The sequence below is a fragment of the Coenobita brevimanus genome, chromosome 77 (genome assembly GCF_032717465.1).
Source record: "Coenobita brevimanus isolate Jiangsu-jjx chromosome 77, ASM3271746v2, whole genome shotgun sequence".
Lineage (NCBI taxonomy): Eukaryota > Metazoa > Arthropoda > Malacostraca > Decapoda > Coenobitidae > Coenobita > Coenobita brevimanus.
Window position 1 is genome coordinate 6,357,760 of NC_137030.1, and position 17,552 is coordinate 6,375,311.

The 17,552-nt window shown below is 38.9% G+C and overlaps 1 protein-coding gene and 1 non-coding gene across 2 annotated transcripts in view; both read right to left on the minus strand.

Moving 5' to 3' along the window:
• Nucleotides 1-541: 541 nt before the first annotated feature.
• The window catches only part of LOC145408438 (lisH domain-containing protein ARMC9-like), a 108,180-nt gene continuing 91,169 nt past the window's right edge, over nucleotides 542-17,552 (minus strand). Inside the window, exons 20-21 of the mRNA XM_080279167.1 lie at nucleotides 3,004-3,121; nucleotides 542-1,303 (exon numbers count right to left, since the gene is read on the minus strand). Coding sequence (XP_080135293.1) covers nucleotides 1,129-1,303; nucleotides 3,004-3,121 — 293 coding nt within the window. The 3' untranslated portion in view covers nucleotides 542-1,128. The remainder of the gene's footprint in view (nucleotides 1,304-3,003; nucleotides 3,122-17,552) is intronic.
• On the minus strand, nucleotides 14,517-14,635 carry LOC145408558 (5S ribosomal RNA). Its single transcript, XR_013898950.1, has one exon. It is a non-coding gene; the product is annotated as a 5S ribosomal RNA (ribosomal RNA).

Consider the following 17,552-nt stretch of genomic DNA (forward strand, 5'->3'; position numbering starts at 1 on the left):
CTTGTATGCACTTCATCCCCCAAAGTTCCATCCTTACTCATCACACTACCCAAGTACTTGAATGCACTCACATTCTCCATATCCTCACCATCCAACCTCACTGTACATGCTGTGACATTCAGTGAAAGGTTACATATTCAGTCGCATGAAGTACAGTAATCATTACTAAATAATAATCATCACTATCATCATCATTAATCATTATCATCATCACCATCATCAGCAGCAATACTATTATTATTTTCATCATCATCATCATTATTATCCAGTTTCCCATGAGGCAGGAGGGTGGATAAGTTAATAAACAAAATCAAGAAGTGGAAGCAGCTATCAACACTGCACAGTGAAACTGGCTATTCATGCATTCATTCATCATTCAATGTTAAAAAAACTATAAGCTTCAATAAAGGTACACACTATTTCAGATGATGGACAGAAAGGTATGTGTACAAATCATTACCAGTTATTATAAAAACAGAGGTGCTAGAGAGGGATGCCTTCACATGATGGCACCAATACAATCAGGTGGTAGGGGTGCCTGGGTATCCAACCATCCCTCAGTGCCCTCCTTATCCCCTCAAAGGAGGATGAAGGGCTGCAGAGGGGGAACTTTGGCTTGTAGTTCACTGGGTTCAAATTCATATGAGCCTGGGGATGCAACTACCAATACTACTACATATACATGCACACAGATGGTAACCACTCATTCTGTACTACCTCTTATGAGATGTAGCACAGAATATTTAAGGGCTGGTGACTGGATTACTCTGGAGGCATTACCTGACTGACAAACTTCCAGCTTCCTCTTGGTGATGCAAAGAAATGGGTAGTATACATAACCTCCACCCTGATCACTAGACCCTCACACCTTTAGACCATTCCACCACTTGACATTTCAAGGTCAGTTAATGTATAAGAGTGATGTCAAATGTTAACAGCCATTTTCATATTACAGTACTGCACCTGTTAAAGCCCCACGGCTAAGCTTTCATTTACAGGCAGATGACTAGCCTATACCACTGCCAATTACAGTACCAAATATACATAAGTAGACAGAGAAGGTACAAAAATGTTACAAAACATCAGAGTCAGCCTTATATCACACATGATTAGTGATTGTCTGATAGGTCAGGTGGCAGCCCGAGTGTATGTGTGATTGGTGCGTGAGATTGGTGGGAGGACATGACGTGGGCTGGTGGGTGTGATGGGGGCAGGTGCCCCCCTCCCACCCTGAACTGCTGAGCTGGGGGGAGTGCGGGCGATGCGAGGACGCGAGCTGAAGGCTACTTTGTACTCAGACACTCTGAGGAAAGAAAGGAAAGAGGAGAGTGAAGGGGTGGATCATAAAAACTGAAAATAAAATAGAATAACAGGATATGGGTCAAAGAGTGGTCATAAGAAAGATGCATATTTAACATACAGGCAGTCAGAGATGTGCTCTATCGTACAGTGTGATAGACTGGAGGCAGAAAGAGAGACAGAGTGTTGTTGACGTTGTTGTTGTTGCCCATAGTTCATCTGTATGTAAACGTGGCAGAGTGCAGGCTAAAGCTGCACTTCTCCAGTATGCCATTCCCCTTTCACTGAAGAGGGTATAAGCTGGGCAACATTTGCATGACTAGGCAGGGAATCTGCTTTGTTATATAGGTGCCACCATACAAAGTATCTCTCTCCACAGTAAGGCAATGAGTAAAGGTAAGGGTCACAAAATCTGACAAAGTAAAGTAAAAGAAAAAAAAGGGACAGAGGCAGTAAATGAAAGAGAGGGTTAAAAAAAAAAAAAAAAGCATGTAAGAGATGAATGAAAACAAAACATGATAGTGTATTACAAAATGAGCAAATTAAGGAGAAATGAAGAATGAAGAAAAAAATACGCTGAAAAGAAATATATTTATAGGGCAAATTATACATACTTGGGAAAAAGATGGGTACTATGGTGGAAAACTGGATGAAAGGACTGTCACATCATATTTTACATACTTTGGATGAAAACTGGATGGAAACACAAAGAGACTAAACTATACCTACATATGTAGGTGGTGGAAACTGAATAAATGTATGACCAAGCCTTATTTGACACTCCAAGGTAAAACAGAATTAGTAGCAAGAACAGGCAAAATTTTCCATACTTAGATGAAAACTTGAAATACTACTGTATATGAACTTAGATGAAAACCTCAATAACTACTGTATATGAGCATTTTGTGGTAGATGGGGATGCTCACCATCCACTCACTCAATGTAATGCTGCTCTCGGGTGTCTGCCCTCTTCTTTCTTCCCTCTTTCCTTCCTTCCACTTCTGTTTTTATTACCTTCATTCTTTCCTCTTCCTTCTGCCTATGGGTGACTTTACACTCCCACCTCTGTCTTTCTTTCCTTCATTCTTTCCTCTTCCTTCTGCCTATGGGTGACTGTACACCGAGTGACAAGCCAAATGGTTTCCTGTACACCAGGAAACCATTTACTATGCTGGGTGGTAACCATATAACCAAATTATGGTGCCTGGTGGTTTAGTGGGTAATTAAGGCACTCCAATCGGATTGGGCCTGTGCAGTTTATATCCAAGAAGTGGTTGGGGTTTATTGCTCATGTAATGCCACACAGGGATGAGTGTGGCTGGTCACTCTCATCTTAAATTTCAGGACCAACTTGCCTGGCCCTGGACTCCTATGCCCCTCGTGGGGCAACATGGGATTGGATGATTTGATGTTATATACTCATTTTCTTTAACATACTCCTCATCATCATTACCTTGACTTTCTTTTCCCACCTAATGAGGTGAGGTAGGATCCAGGAACAAGACAAATGAATGGAAAATGAGAAAGTCAGCTTATACTGAACGAACTTATGAGGAAAACTGAATGAATATGGATTATTATACAAACAAATCATATTATACATATTTAAGGAAAAAGTAAATACCTGTACAACAAGTCAAATTCTGCAGACTTAAAAGGAAAACTGAATGAACATCCAGTATGAACCATGGATATAATACAAACTTCGGTGGTGGCAGTGAGCGCAGGAGGGGGTCTGAATCAGGGACACTGGATGGTGCTGGTACATCTCGACTCTCACCAACAATCTGTTGCAGCAGACGAGTGGCCACTAGGTCATATCCTGCCATCAGGAAGAGGACACATTAACTGTTGTAATGGGCTGAAATAGTATTGTCTTTCCAGGAATGGACACACTGGCATTTTCTATTTGTTCACTGAGTTGTACCTATGTGTGAAGGATTTTAAGCTACCAGGTGTATATCCATCTGTAAGTCTATGAGTCTGTCTGCTTATCCATATACTGTACTGTATTTGTGCTAATGAGAAGCTATTTTTGTCCAAAGTAAGTCCCATAAGTAAGTCCAATATATACTGACTGTCACTAGCAATTACCAATGTTCTTTGCTTCATTCTGATTAGCCTGAGACTAGGAGCAAGAAGAAATTCTTATCATCTAAGTGTATTAAATCACATAATAATGAAAACAATTTTATCACCAGCATCTTAAACCTACGTCTCATCCTATGTGGATGATCTCCTAAGTACATAAACCTAAGATTCCATCTAATGAGTAGAAAACCCAAATTTTAGCACTTCCTCTCTATTACAGTACTGTATAATGGAGCCAGAAAACTGCTTGCACATAATATCAAACAGGCCATACTCAAAAACCATAAAGCCATGGGGCTGGGAGAACCTTAGTTATTTATAAAGCACAAGAAAATTGAATTGTCAGCATTACTCAGTAAGCCATTGTGAACAAGACTGGGGGAAATATTATGAGACTCACAATCTAATCTTCCAGTGACTGTAAGGGTAATAATCTCTGCAAGAGTTAATTAGTAAACCTTGTGTAACTGTAAATAGTAACAGTAACGCCCACTAGGCATCAGTGCCTAGGGCTAGGCTGCCATAGTTGAGAACACTTTTTTCATTACAGATCATCATTATCATCAGTCCAACCCTTATTCCCACCTAAAAAGTTGTGGCAGAAAGGTAAATGTGAAAATTATGAATTTCAAAACACTAACCTTGGATGCTGTCTCTTTAATTTTAATCAAAGTACCACCAGACTCCCTTTCATTAATAAGGGTCTTTTTAAGGTTGTGTATAGTCATCTGGTGGCATCATCATCATGAAAGATAAGAATTCACCAATCATTAGCTCCTTCATGGCATAATGACAGAGTGTGGGCTGAACAGGTCATCCTCCTCCTCATCATCATATAATTCCAACTCTTCTTCCCACCTCAAACAATAGGGTGAAAAAGTGAATATAAAATTTAGGACCTTCAAACCACTAACCTTTGATGGGATCAGGCTGGGAGGGGCTTGATGATGCAACAGTAGCCCTACGCACCAGAACAACCCCCTCCCCTCCCCCCACCCCAGGATGCTCCTTGATCACCTCCATTGGTGATACTTTACTCAAATCCAGTGACCTCTTGGCTGCTATGTGATGCTGTTCCTTGTGTGTTGCTGTTACAGACTGCGGTGCAGTTTGTGATGCTACTTTACTCAGATCTAATAACTTTCTATGCACTATATTTTGTTGTTCTTCATGTGTTGCACTTTCAGACTGGGGTGTGGCAGGTGATACAGCTTTACTCACATCCTGGGACCTCTTTGGTGCCACATTTTGCAGTTCCTTATGTGTTGCTATCACTGCCTGGGGTGTGGTGTGTGGTGCATCTTTACTGGTATCTGCAGACTTCTTTGGCACCAACTTTTGCTGTCCCTTTTGTCCTCCATTTACAGGTTGTGAAGCAGACTGTGATGCAACTTCTGACTGTTCCTTATGTACCCCTCGTGTTCCTGAGGTATGTGACTCAGGGGCTACGCTGTGTGCTACTTTTGATGCCAGTTGTGGCTGTTCTTTGTGTAATATTTGTGGTGCTAAACTATATGCGTCAATGATGTGTTTCTGACCTGCTTTTGCTTGCTCCTTTTGTACCAGCACAGCAGTTTTAGGTACTATCTTGGCATGCTCATGATGTGCTCCCTGTAATGCTGCATTTTTTGATTCAGTTGTTCCTTTCTGAGATGATTTTTTATGTTCCTTTGCTGCTTCAACATTAGGGTGTTCATGTGCTGCTTTTGATGCTACCTGGGACTGATCCTTATAGACTAAAGTAGCACTCCTGGAGGCACCCTTTTCTGCTACCCTACACCCCTCATCTAGTGCTCCTTTCTGCACTTGTCTGTTTCCTTCATTTGCACCTCTCTGTACCAGTGTTACTGCTTCATGTGTACTGTTCTGCACAACATTCTGCTGATCATGAGAGTCATTTTGTACTATTTTCTGCTGATCATAAGACTCAATTTGTGCTAATTTCTGCTGATCATATGAATCAATTTGTGCTGTTTTCCACTCATCTTGTGAATCAACTTGTGTTATTTTCCTCTGATGTGACTCCATCTGTGAAACGTTCTGATCATGTGTCTCAACTTGTGCTGCACTGCACTGTTGGTGTGGCTCTCTGTGTGCTAACTTTGGTCTGAGTGGTGGTGATGTTGCTGGTGTAGTGTGCTGCTGTGGTGCTCCTGCCAGCGTGCTACTGTCACAAGGTGCTACTGGCGGTGCAACGGGGGCCTGAGGCGCCATGCAGGATACAGCCACAACAGCTGGTGCCAAGTGAGACACACACTCATTAACAAAGGTGGGCTGTACACTCCGCAATCTATGCATACAAATATACAAACATAAATACAGGATGTAATAACACTGCACATACACATCCACCCATTACTATAAGGGGGTTTCACACTCTACATTATGCATACAAATGCACACACACACATCTTAACACCAAGGATATTCTACACACTGCACAAAAATACACACAAATTAAAACACAGGCTAAACTAAGACACTCTACACACACACACACACACACACACACACACACACACACACACACACACACACACACACACACACACACAAGCACGTATGTTGGCACAATGACATACAAACCAGTACACACACAACCTATTACATGGGATATGCTATACACACTATACACACAAATGTGGCCCTTGGAGTGAAAAAGGCATATCAACCAGCCACTGACTTCTGAGTTGCACGATGCAATGAGAGTGCTGGAAGTAGAAAAATGTATGGAATATTGAAACTGTCTGATGATTCAAGAACAAAAGAAAGAAAGTGGTGTTAAGGCTGGTGAGTACCATATGCAGTGTACATTAATGGAGCATGTGTCACCTGTTTATTATGAGGCTTGAACCTGTTTGTTATGATGCTTGAAAGGCTCTAATGGGATGTTAGGTCCTTGCCATGTGAGTTTGAATATGATGTCTGTCCAAAATGAAACTAAACTTTTGAAATGACACACCAACTAGCAGCTGTACTGTAATTGCGACAGGAGCACTGTGTAACAGTGACTATATGCTTTAGTAATGCCTCGTCACTTAGTCATTGAGGTACACGCACTTGAGTGAACATATGTTTAGTGCATCTGGTGATTTGCTGCAAGCTGAATGATTAAAGACCTTGAAGAGCAACACGTTTGCATGATACTCTGTTCCAAATTGGGAAAAACTTTTGTTTTCTGAAAAATGTCATTACAGGTGATGAAACATGGGTGTATGGTTACGATGAAAAAAAAAAAAAAAAAAAAAAAAAAAAAAGGCAACCATTGCAGTGGGTTGGAATATCATCACCACACCAAAAAAGCACGTCAGAGTCATTCAAATGTGAAGGTGATGCTGATCATCTTCTTTTATTGGAAGGGTGTCATGAAACTGTTCCATGCTGTCAGACAGTCAATAAAGAATTTTACATGGACGTCCTGATATGTTTGCGGTAGGCAGTGTTAAGGAAGAGGCCTGAGGCATGGACAAACAAAACCTGAATGCTGCACGATGACAATGCACCTACTCACAGGTACCATCATATCCACAACTTTTAGACGATGTATGAGATGACCATCATCCCCCAGCCACCCTGCACTCCGTATATGGCCCCTGTGGACTTTTTATTTTTGTTCACAAAATTGGAATCCACCCTCAAAGATCACCAATTTCAGATGAGAGAAGAGACAGCAGGAAAATTTGCCATGTAAGCAAAACACACGTTCACTCAAGCGCATGTACCTCGATGACTAAGCAATGTGATGTGATGTGGATAGTGTTAGACTAAAGCTCACAGTTGCCCCTACACAGCACTCCCATTGCGATTACAATATGGTTGCTAGACGGTGTGCTATTTAAAGAGTTTGGTTTCTTTTTGGACAAACCTATTATGAACTGGTTCTAAATGATAATAGCTAAGAAGGGGCTGTAGAGAATTTTAGGAAACAGGGGGAAAGTGTACAGTTTAAATGTTAAGGAGTGAATATGGCAAAGACAGGTTACTGTTAGTGAGATAGACAGAGTAAGGTCAGTGATGAAAGGTCAACGTCCTTGTGACTTATGCAGGAAAGTTTGGTAGCAATCCTTTCACATGTGGTGCTTGTGGAGGGTGGTTACATAAAATTTGTAGATGTGTGAGAGATAGACTGGAAGATTGTGCTGATGGGAATGTGGCTCTTGAGTGTGCTGACAAACACTGCTACTTAAGTAATGTGCCCAATCTTGGATGGTGCAGAAGCTAACACATTTAAGTGTGACAAAGGAGGCTGGAAAAATTTTTGAGAGGTAACCTATACTGACAATGACAAAACTCTATTTTCTGAGAAACATCATGTCCTATGGTAGAAACACATGAGTAATAAATGATGTACACATATGAGTGCCCTGAAATGAGAAGGTGCAAAATACGGAAGAAGGGTAGATTGAGATGGTTTGGGTAAGTTGAGAGGATGGAGAATGACAACTGGGTGTGGAAGGTGAGAAGTGTGAACATCAGAGGTAGGGTTGTGAGAGGTAGACCAGAAAAGACCTAGGACGAGGTCACAGAGTGTGACTCCTAGGACAGGGGACTGAATAGGGAGGCTACCAGAAACTAAGCAGCATGGAGAGCTGCCATTAAGCGATCAAGGCTAATGCATGCTATGTTTGAGCCCTTATAAATGATATGAATGACCAATGACATACTTGGGTACTGAGGGTGTTAGTGAGGTAATGTGTAGGAGTAGGTACAGGCGGACTGGGCAAGAAGTGCTGTACAGACCTGAACATGGAAGAGAGAGCCTCTGTGTGGGCATAAGATGTGGGACAATGCTAAAAAAGCACTTGGAAGAGACTGTACAGATTGGAAAACATGCATTAGGTGGCCAAAGCTGATCTATGAAAGCATGGAATACTGCCTTGCAAAATTTATGCATGCAAAATGTTGGTTAAGTGACTTATTGTAATTTTTGTAAGCCAACCCATCTTTTAAGACAAACCACAAGTTATATGATCATTTAGTGAGATACATATACAAGACACACAAACTTTTAAAGCCAATTATCTTAAAATTCATGTTGGCTTGATTTGCCCTCCTGACTCCATGAGCTTCAAATGCACATTCACATTCTTCAAACACAAACAACAATATAGGAAGCAAAACATGGTATATTCTACATACCAATGCACACACCCACACACACACACACACACACACACACACACGGCATCGTCGGAGGAAGACGTCCTTTACCGGCGCTCCATACCAGCTCAACACGGCCAGAGGCATTACCTAAATAAGTATCTTTGAATGAGTCAAGCTCCGTACCAGGTTAGACTAAATGATTTTTCATTATTAAAAGGAAAAGAAATAATAAGTTTAAATAAGGCTTGTTCAAACAACAAAAACCACGATGCGTTGAGTCAGCTGGGTTTGTTTATACTACGGCAACACGCGGAAAGTGTAAGTACATACTCTTCATTTAGTATTACAAAATGGATACATACTTCAGTAAAACAAATTTGGAAAAGAAAAGGGATAAAAGTAAAAAGCAAAATGATGATTTCTACCAAGAACTGGTTGAAGTGGAGACTCACAATAGACTGGTTGAACGTATACACAAACTAGAAATGGCTTTCAAAAATGAAATTGATGAAATAAAGAAGCAAATGCACTTGCAAAAGGAAGAGATAGAAAAACTGGGAAGGGAGGCCAATAAGAAAGACACAACCATCAGTGAACTAACAGTGGAACTGAATACGCTTAGGAAGAAAGTGAGTGAAATGGGAAGTACAGTAGTTAATCATGAGAGTGTTATGGAAGAGTTAAAAAATGACACAGAGACAATTAGACAAGCAAGCAGTCTTATGGACCAGAGCAGTGATATTGAGGAGAAGATAACACAGGTGAATGAAGCTGTGCAAAGCTACAAAAATGATGTAGAAACCACATATGCTGAAATGGTGAAAGTAAAGAAAGACTTAGAAACAAGGGTGGAGGAAAAAAACATTAAAAAGGAAGTGAAAAGAATAATCCAAAACAATCCAAAGTTAGTCAGAGATTCAGTAGAAATAAATAAATCAATAGTAATCACTGGTATAGAAGAGGAAGAAATTAAAAACAAAATCACTAGAGACAAAAAGGAGATGGCAAATGTAATGAGCTTACTGAAAGAAGTATCAGAGGAAATCTGTAGTAAAGACATAGAGGAACACAAAAGGTTAGGGAAATACGAGAAAAGCAAGACAAGACCTCTAAAGGTGACTTTCCAGAGTGTAAACACTGTGGAAGAGATACTAAAAAATGCAAAGAATCTTATGGAAAAAGAGGAGTTCAAAAATGTATGGATAAAAAGATGCCTAACACAAGAGGAACTGGAATTACTGAAAGAGAAAAGGGAGGAAGCAAAAACAAAAAATGAGGGAAGATCAGAAGAGGAGAAGAAGAAATTTTTTTACAAAGTAATAGGATTGCAGGTACGAAAGTGGTACATAAACAGGATGGAAGAAAAAGGAGGAAGTTAGTAGAACCATGTCATGGCAAGTATATAAACAAGATGATAAAGTTGATGTACTCAAATGTGGATGGAATGGTATCTAAATTACTAGAGATGAATGATTATGTCAGAGAAAATGAACCACAAATAATATGCCTAACTGAGACAAAATTAACACCAAGGATATCCAATGACATACTAAACTTAGAGGAATACAATATATGGAGAAGAGACAGAAACTTAAAAAAAGGAGGAGGAATTATAATATTAACTAAAAAAAATCTAAAAGTCAAGGAAATAAACCTAGATATACCATCACAAGTAGAACTGATTGCAGTAGAGATAGACACATCTGAAGGTAAAGTAATTGTAGCCAATTTGTATATGCCACCCAGATCAAACACATGGGAAAGAGACGAATATGAGGACCTGGCAGAGAGTACAATTCAGAGTATAAGATCCTTGCTACATAAAATGGAAGAGAAATCGGAAAGAATTATACTAACTGGGGATTTCAATACAAATATAAATTGGAATACTCTAGATATAAATAGCCAAGAAAGCTGTTGGGACCAAAAGCTCCTGGATCTCGTACAAGAGTTTTTCTTAACGCAACATGTGAGGGAAACCACTAGAAAAAGAGGACTTGATGTACCTTCAGTGCTAGATCTAATATTTACTAGGCAAGAAAATGACATTGACAGTTTAATGTATCACCCTCCACTAGGCAAAAGCGATCATGCAGTACTAAATTATAACTTCAGGATAGCATATGACATAGTAAACAGCAATGACAGTTACAAAAAGAGACTAAACTATAAAAAGGGAAATTATCAAGACCTAAAGAAGTATTTCTTAGAAGTTGATTGGGAAAATGAGCTTAGAGGACAAGATTTAAATGCTGTATATAAAAATTCTGTGAATTTTATGAAATAGGAGTCCAGAAGTACATCCCACAGCACAAAGAAGCAGATAAGAAAATACAGAAATGGTTCAATACAGAATGTAAAAAATCAAAAGAAAGAAGAGATTTGTTGTGGAATAGATACAGAAGACACAATAGTGAAAGGGCGCATAAAAATTACAAACAGGCAAGAAACGACTATACAAGAATAAGGAGGGAAGCCCAAAAACAGTTTGAGGAGGATATAATAAATAAAAGTAGTGATCAACCAAAGCTGTTTTACAGCTATATCAGAAGCAAAACCAAAGTAAAAGATATAATACAATCCATCACGGACGAGGGAATAACTTATACACAAGAGAAAGATATTTGTGAAACACTAAATAAGAACTTCCAATTAGTTTTTACAGAAGAAAAAAATTTTGAGAGGGAATATGTGGAACACGCATGTCCACACATACTACCAGATATACAAATAGCAGAAAAAGTAATACAGGAGGAGTTAAGTAAATTAGACAGAGGAAAAGCAAGTGGTCCTGATGAAATTTCATGTTGGGTGTTACGAGAATGTGCAAAGGAGTTAAGTAAACCATTATTTTTAATTTTCAAGAAATCCTTGAGTCAAGGGAAACTACCTGATATTTGGAAAAAAGCAAATATAGTCCCCTTATTCAAGAAAGGAAATAGACAAAATCCTCTCAACTACCGACCAGTATCACTGACCAGTGTTGTAAGCAAGGTATTAGAAAAACTTATAAGAAAAGCTTGGGTAAATCATCTAGAAGAACACAGTATGATAACAGAAAGACAGTTTGGTTTCAGAAAAGGAAAATCATGTGTTACTAATCTGTTGAGCTACTAGACAGAGTAACAAACACAATACAGGAAAGGGAAGGATGGGTGGACAGTATCTATTTAGATTTCAAGAAAGCTTTTGACACAGTACCACACCAAAGACTTTTATGGAAGGTGTACCATCAAGGAGGAATTCGAGGCAAACTGTTTTGTTGGATACAAGACTTTCTCATAAAAAGAGAAATGAGGACAGTACTAAGAGGAAACTACTCATCATGGAAAGAAGTGACTAGCGGAGTACCACAGGGTTCGGTGCTGGCACCAATCATGTTTCTAGTGTACATAAATGATATAAACAGTAACACTGGAAATGAGAGCTATCTGAATATGTTTGCAGATGATGCAAAAATACAAAGGAGAATTACTAGCACAGACTCTTGTAGGGAGCTACAAGAAGAATTAAATAAACTTCATGAATGGAGTAGTACATGGCAAATGGAATTAAATGTGGACAAGTGTCATGTAATCAAGTTTGGTAAAAGTGGAAAAAGACCTGATTGGGAGTATAAGTTAGGAAATAAAACCCTATACACATCAGAAAGAGAGAAAGACCTAGGTGTGATTATCAATAACAGACTATCTCCGGCTGACCACATTAGCGAGAAGGTACGGAACATGTATACACTGCTTGCAAATATGAGAATAGCATTCACATACATAAATGAAGACATGCTAAGAAAGATAATAACATCATTCATTAGACCAACCCTGGAATATGCATCAGTAGTCTGGAGTCCTCATCTCAAAAAGCATATAGACAAGATTGAAAAAGTTCAAAGGGCCGCTACAAGATGGATACCAAGCTTAAGGGACCTAAGCTACAAAGAAAGACTAAATAAACTGAATCTACCAACACTACAGGAGAGAAGGAAAAGAGGTGACATGATAATGCTATATAAGTGCATATCAGGAAAGGAGAAAATAGACATAAATGATTACTTAACATATGGAGAAGCATCAGCAAGAGGACACTGCAAAAAACTGCATAAGAAGAGAGGTGATAAAGACGTAAGGAAATTCAGTTTCCCAAACAGAGCAATTGATCAATGGAATGCACTACCGAATGAAATAGTGTGTGCCAAAACAATTCACAAATTTAAGGATATGTACGATAAATATGGTCTAAGACACGGGACAATACGAGCCTGACTCATTCCTGTAAAGATACAATTAGGTAAGAACAATTAGGTAAGGTAAGAACACACACACACACACACATACAAACACAACTCCAAATTACTGCAACAAATTTCAAGAAGTGCTCACTAACATCTGGGACTGGATGTTCTGAACATGTGAAATAATAAGAATTTTTGACTTGCTCAGAAGTAACAGATACAGTATAATTAAACCTTGGCCACTGGTTGTCATGCCTGTTCACTATTCTTATACCCCTTTCAAAATAATATAAGTAACAGCATCCAATCTCTTAATATCTCTTTGGAGGTGTAGGGGCCTACAGCTGGGTTATCTCAATCCACTACAAGTAAATTCTCCAGGCAGGAGGGTCTTTCTGTAAGCTGAATAAAACAATCTGATGTTAGCCAGCAAAAATGCAGATGTTTGCTTGTAACCTCTTCAACCTGATGGGTATCATTAGGCTGAATGAAATAATCTGGCTTCTGCCAAAACCAAGTGTAAATTACCATATATCCTCAAGCTGAAAGGGAAGAGAGTACATGACCAGTCTACTGTCTTTCATGGCATTTACATCATATAAAAAAAGTAACCATGTGATTCAAAATTATGTATATAGCAAAGCTGTCACTTCAACTGGGGCATTTTGATCACCAGACCAACAGGTGCTTTCAGTGTGATAATAACTTCTACAGTACAGTACAGGTATATCTTATTCTAGCTAATGCTCTCAATCACAAAGAACATCATGTGAAAGTTCCTACCACTCTTTCTATCCATTTATCTATTGTACAATCCATTACTGCCTCATCAGGAACATACAGGCCCATGACTAGGCTACATGGTGTGGATATTTAAAGTAAGATACGTCCTTTGCCTTGAGTGGCATTTCGGTGACCAATAAGCCTCAGCCTGCAGTAGGATGTAAACCCTCATATGCTATACCTGGTTAGTGTAATGTAAGTGAGTATAAACCCCAGCCAGCCCTAGGATGTAAACCCTCAATTGCTATATGCAGTTCGTGGCATTTAGGAGAGCTGTAAACCCCAACCAATACTGGGAGGTAAACCCTCACATGCTATATTCAGTCAGTGTGCCCTAACTCACTAAACCAGTACACATGCATGCGGGTTACATGAGGTCTGTCCCAAAAGTAAATGAACTTTTTAGTCTAATTTCTCCACCCTTCTACACATAAAAAGTAAAAGCCGAAACCAGCTGGATGCAGACCCAGATATGAGATGTACGTTATCAGTGTCTCAACCTCCAATCAGTCAACTGACTGAAAGCAAACAATGTCATCAGTTCCACTGATATTTAACATAATACAAATTTTGATTGACAGTTGTAAGCATTTCGATACATGGAAAGCATCAAAACAGTTTCTATCATCAGTATTTGTGAGAGGCTTGGGAGAAAACTGAAGGGGGGCCACAAGGATGTTAACCCCTCTGTGGCCAAGCCAGTGGAATTCACTAGGACCCACAGGCTGGCCCAGGCATCAATTTTTCAAGTTTCAAAAACCATTTTTTTTTTCGTGTTGCCAAATTGAAGACAAACATCTGGCACAAAAAGCAATGCAATTTTTAGTTTCCTAGCCCCATCCTATGCTTCGCAATGAAGGGGAAAAAATTTAGCCAAATGATTGCATACATTCATTTCATTCATTCATTGCCAGACGCCATGTATCCCAAATGGGGTGGTCAAGGGCTTAGAGTTAATTGTTTTACAGGGAGGGGCACTAATCCTCCACCAACCCCACTTGACACGTAGGGATGCCAACAGCATCTGGTGTTCCCAGGCGGTCACCCATCCAAGTACTAACCAGACCCAACGTTGCTTAACTTCGCTGATCGGACTGGAAGCGGTGTACTCAACGTGGCGTGGCCGTTTGCCAGTGAAAATTAAGCAGAGGACTGAAAAAACATCGTACTAAGAAATATCCATATTTTTATCCCCCCAAAAAAATTTTCGCTGGTGCTGAAATCATTTGAAATTATTGGCTATGTGTATTATGAACAAAATCAGTACATAATATGGGAGGTTTCATAAAAAAAATTATTATGAATTCTTTTCAAATTTTTTGATGTTTATTGTGTTTATGCAAGTATCGAGTTATTTTTGTTGTCTGGGTGGTTTAGTTTGTGTCCAAAGAGAGGCAAGAGATGATATTTTTAGACTCTGACTAGATAAGGGTCCTCTTTTGTGTGTACAGGCCGAACGACAGTGTCAAATATTCAATACAACTTGCGACTAGCACCTCACATGAGGGAATTGGTTTGAAGGGAAGGGAAGGTTTTACATCCATACATTCACCACAAGAACATTTAATATGTTGCTGAAATGCTTATTCAAAACAAGAAATATGTAAAATGAACAAACTCAGTAAATAATAAGGGTACTTATAAATAAAAATATCATAATTATGAATGTTTCCCTCTTCTTTATGTCTGTAATGATTATTCCAGTGTTTATTTATTTATTTTTTTTAATACTGTAGGTGGTCTAACATGCGTGGAAAGAGAAGAAGGATGCTATTTTTGGTCAGTTTCAAGATAACAGGTGCTGCTGTGTGTGTACAGGCTGATCCATCTCGGCCAAGATTTGATATGACCCAAGATTAACATCTCAAACGGGGGAATTAATGTGAAGGGAAGGGAAGGTTTTACATCTATATATTCACCATGAGAGCACCTCACATGTTGCTGAAATGCTTGTGCAAAACAAGGAATATGTAAAATGAAGAAATTCAGCACATAATACATGTACTTATAAAAAAAATATCATAATTATGAATGTCTTTCCTCTTTTTTATGTTTATAATGTTTATTCCTGTAAGGAGTTTTTTTTAATTTTTATTCTGGGTGGTTTAGGAAAGAGAGGAGAAAGCTATTGGGTGCAGTACTTTCTTTTCTTGACTTTCTTGCTTTCTTATTCTTAATTACACAAACACTTTGAGGGAAGCAAAAGACTGACATCCACTCATGACTGATTCACAAGATGTACTGTCTGAGTGGTTTAGAGGCTAGAGAAGGTTTTTGTCAACATCTCCCAGACCTTCGTTCATTTCCCAAAATTGGTTGCAGTTTTGTACAAGTCATGCTGCATCGACATCGGAGGCCATGCCCTGATAAAATGTCATTCGATACTGGTGGCCGCAGAGGGGTTAAGATCCCCACAAGTGGAGAATGAAGTGAAAAAGTTTGAGATGCATTGGTGTAACACTAGCCTCATCATGCCCAATCATTTGGTCATTGAGGTGCACACACTTGAGTGAGTCTGTTTAATACACCTGACAATTTGTTGCATGCTGAACAGTGAAGGATCTTGACGAGAAACATGTATGTGTGAAATTCTGCTACAAAGTGGAAAAAAACTTTTATTTTCTGAAAATGTGATGAAACATGGGTGTAACACTACGATGTTGAAACCAAAGAGCAGCTGCCAAAGTAGGTTGGAACATCGTCACCAAGAACTCAAAAGCAAGTCGAGTCTCTCAAATTTGAAGGTGATGTTGGCTGTCTTTTTCTACTGGAAGGGTATTATTCATCATGAGGTTGTTCCACGTGACCAGATAGTCAGTAACAAGTTTTACTTGGATGTCCTGAAGCATTTGTGGGAGGCAGTGCAAAGGAAGAGGCTTGAGGCATGGACAAACAAAACCCGGATGCTGCACCATGACAATGCGCCTGCCCATGTGTTGCTCCTTACCCATGACTTTTTGGTAATGCACAAGACGATTATCATCACCCAGCTGCTCTGCTCTCTGGATTTGGCCCCTGTGGACTCCCACCCCTCCCCCAAGTTGAAATACACTCAGGAAGGTCACCAGTTTCAGACAATAAAAGAAATAGAAGAAAATTCACTAAATGCATTAAACACATGTTCATTCAAGTGCATGTACGGTATTCCAATAACAAAGTGACATGGCATGATGCGACTAATGTTAGACAAAAGCCCAAAGTTGCTCAACACAGTGTTCCTGTTGTGATCATGATATGGCAGCTGGTTGGTGCACTATTTAAAAGCTGGGTTTCTTTTTAGACAGACCTCGTATGTTTATTGCCTGACACAGTAAATTTTTTCCTGGGCTACAAGAAATTATTTGGTCTGTCACTCAATGCAGTCACATAAAGGTAGCACTACATCAAGTAAGTTTTTTTTTTTTTCCTTCATGCAAGGAAGAAGCAATCAATGTGAATGGTTTCATTCTAAAACTCTTTCATAATCAATATTCCATTTTAAAGACATATACAGTAATCAATCCCAGAACTTATTGAGCAAACTTCACCAGTTTCAGATCAAACATCCAAGGCAATCTGTATAAGGTCATTTTTCAAAATAATGCACACAACTAAAAACATCCTACTGATCATGCACATTAAAAAAATTATAAACAAATATTATGAAAAACTACCATCACACATACAGAAACACATATAAAGGCTATTACACATTCAATGGTTCATAAAACATCTAATTAGTAAGAAAATCAAGTTCAGCATTTTCAAAATCTGCCATTTTTTTGTTGATACAGGCTAAACATACCAGGCATAATCTTTCTTAGTGCTTGTCACTCTGTACAGAAAATAAATGAATATGTAAATAAACAAATAAATAAATAAATACACTCAAACCTTGATTTAAGGGACTAAATGGGGAATCAACTTGTCCCTTAATTGAAAATGTCCATTGTTTTACCACATATTAAGAGAATCTTATTATGAAATGCAATGATTGTTTCACTTATCTTATTTATATGATTATGAATATTCTTTTACGGGTACTGTATAAAGAAATACATTGTGTATA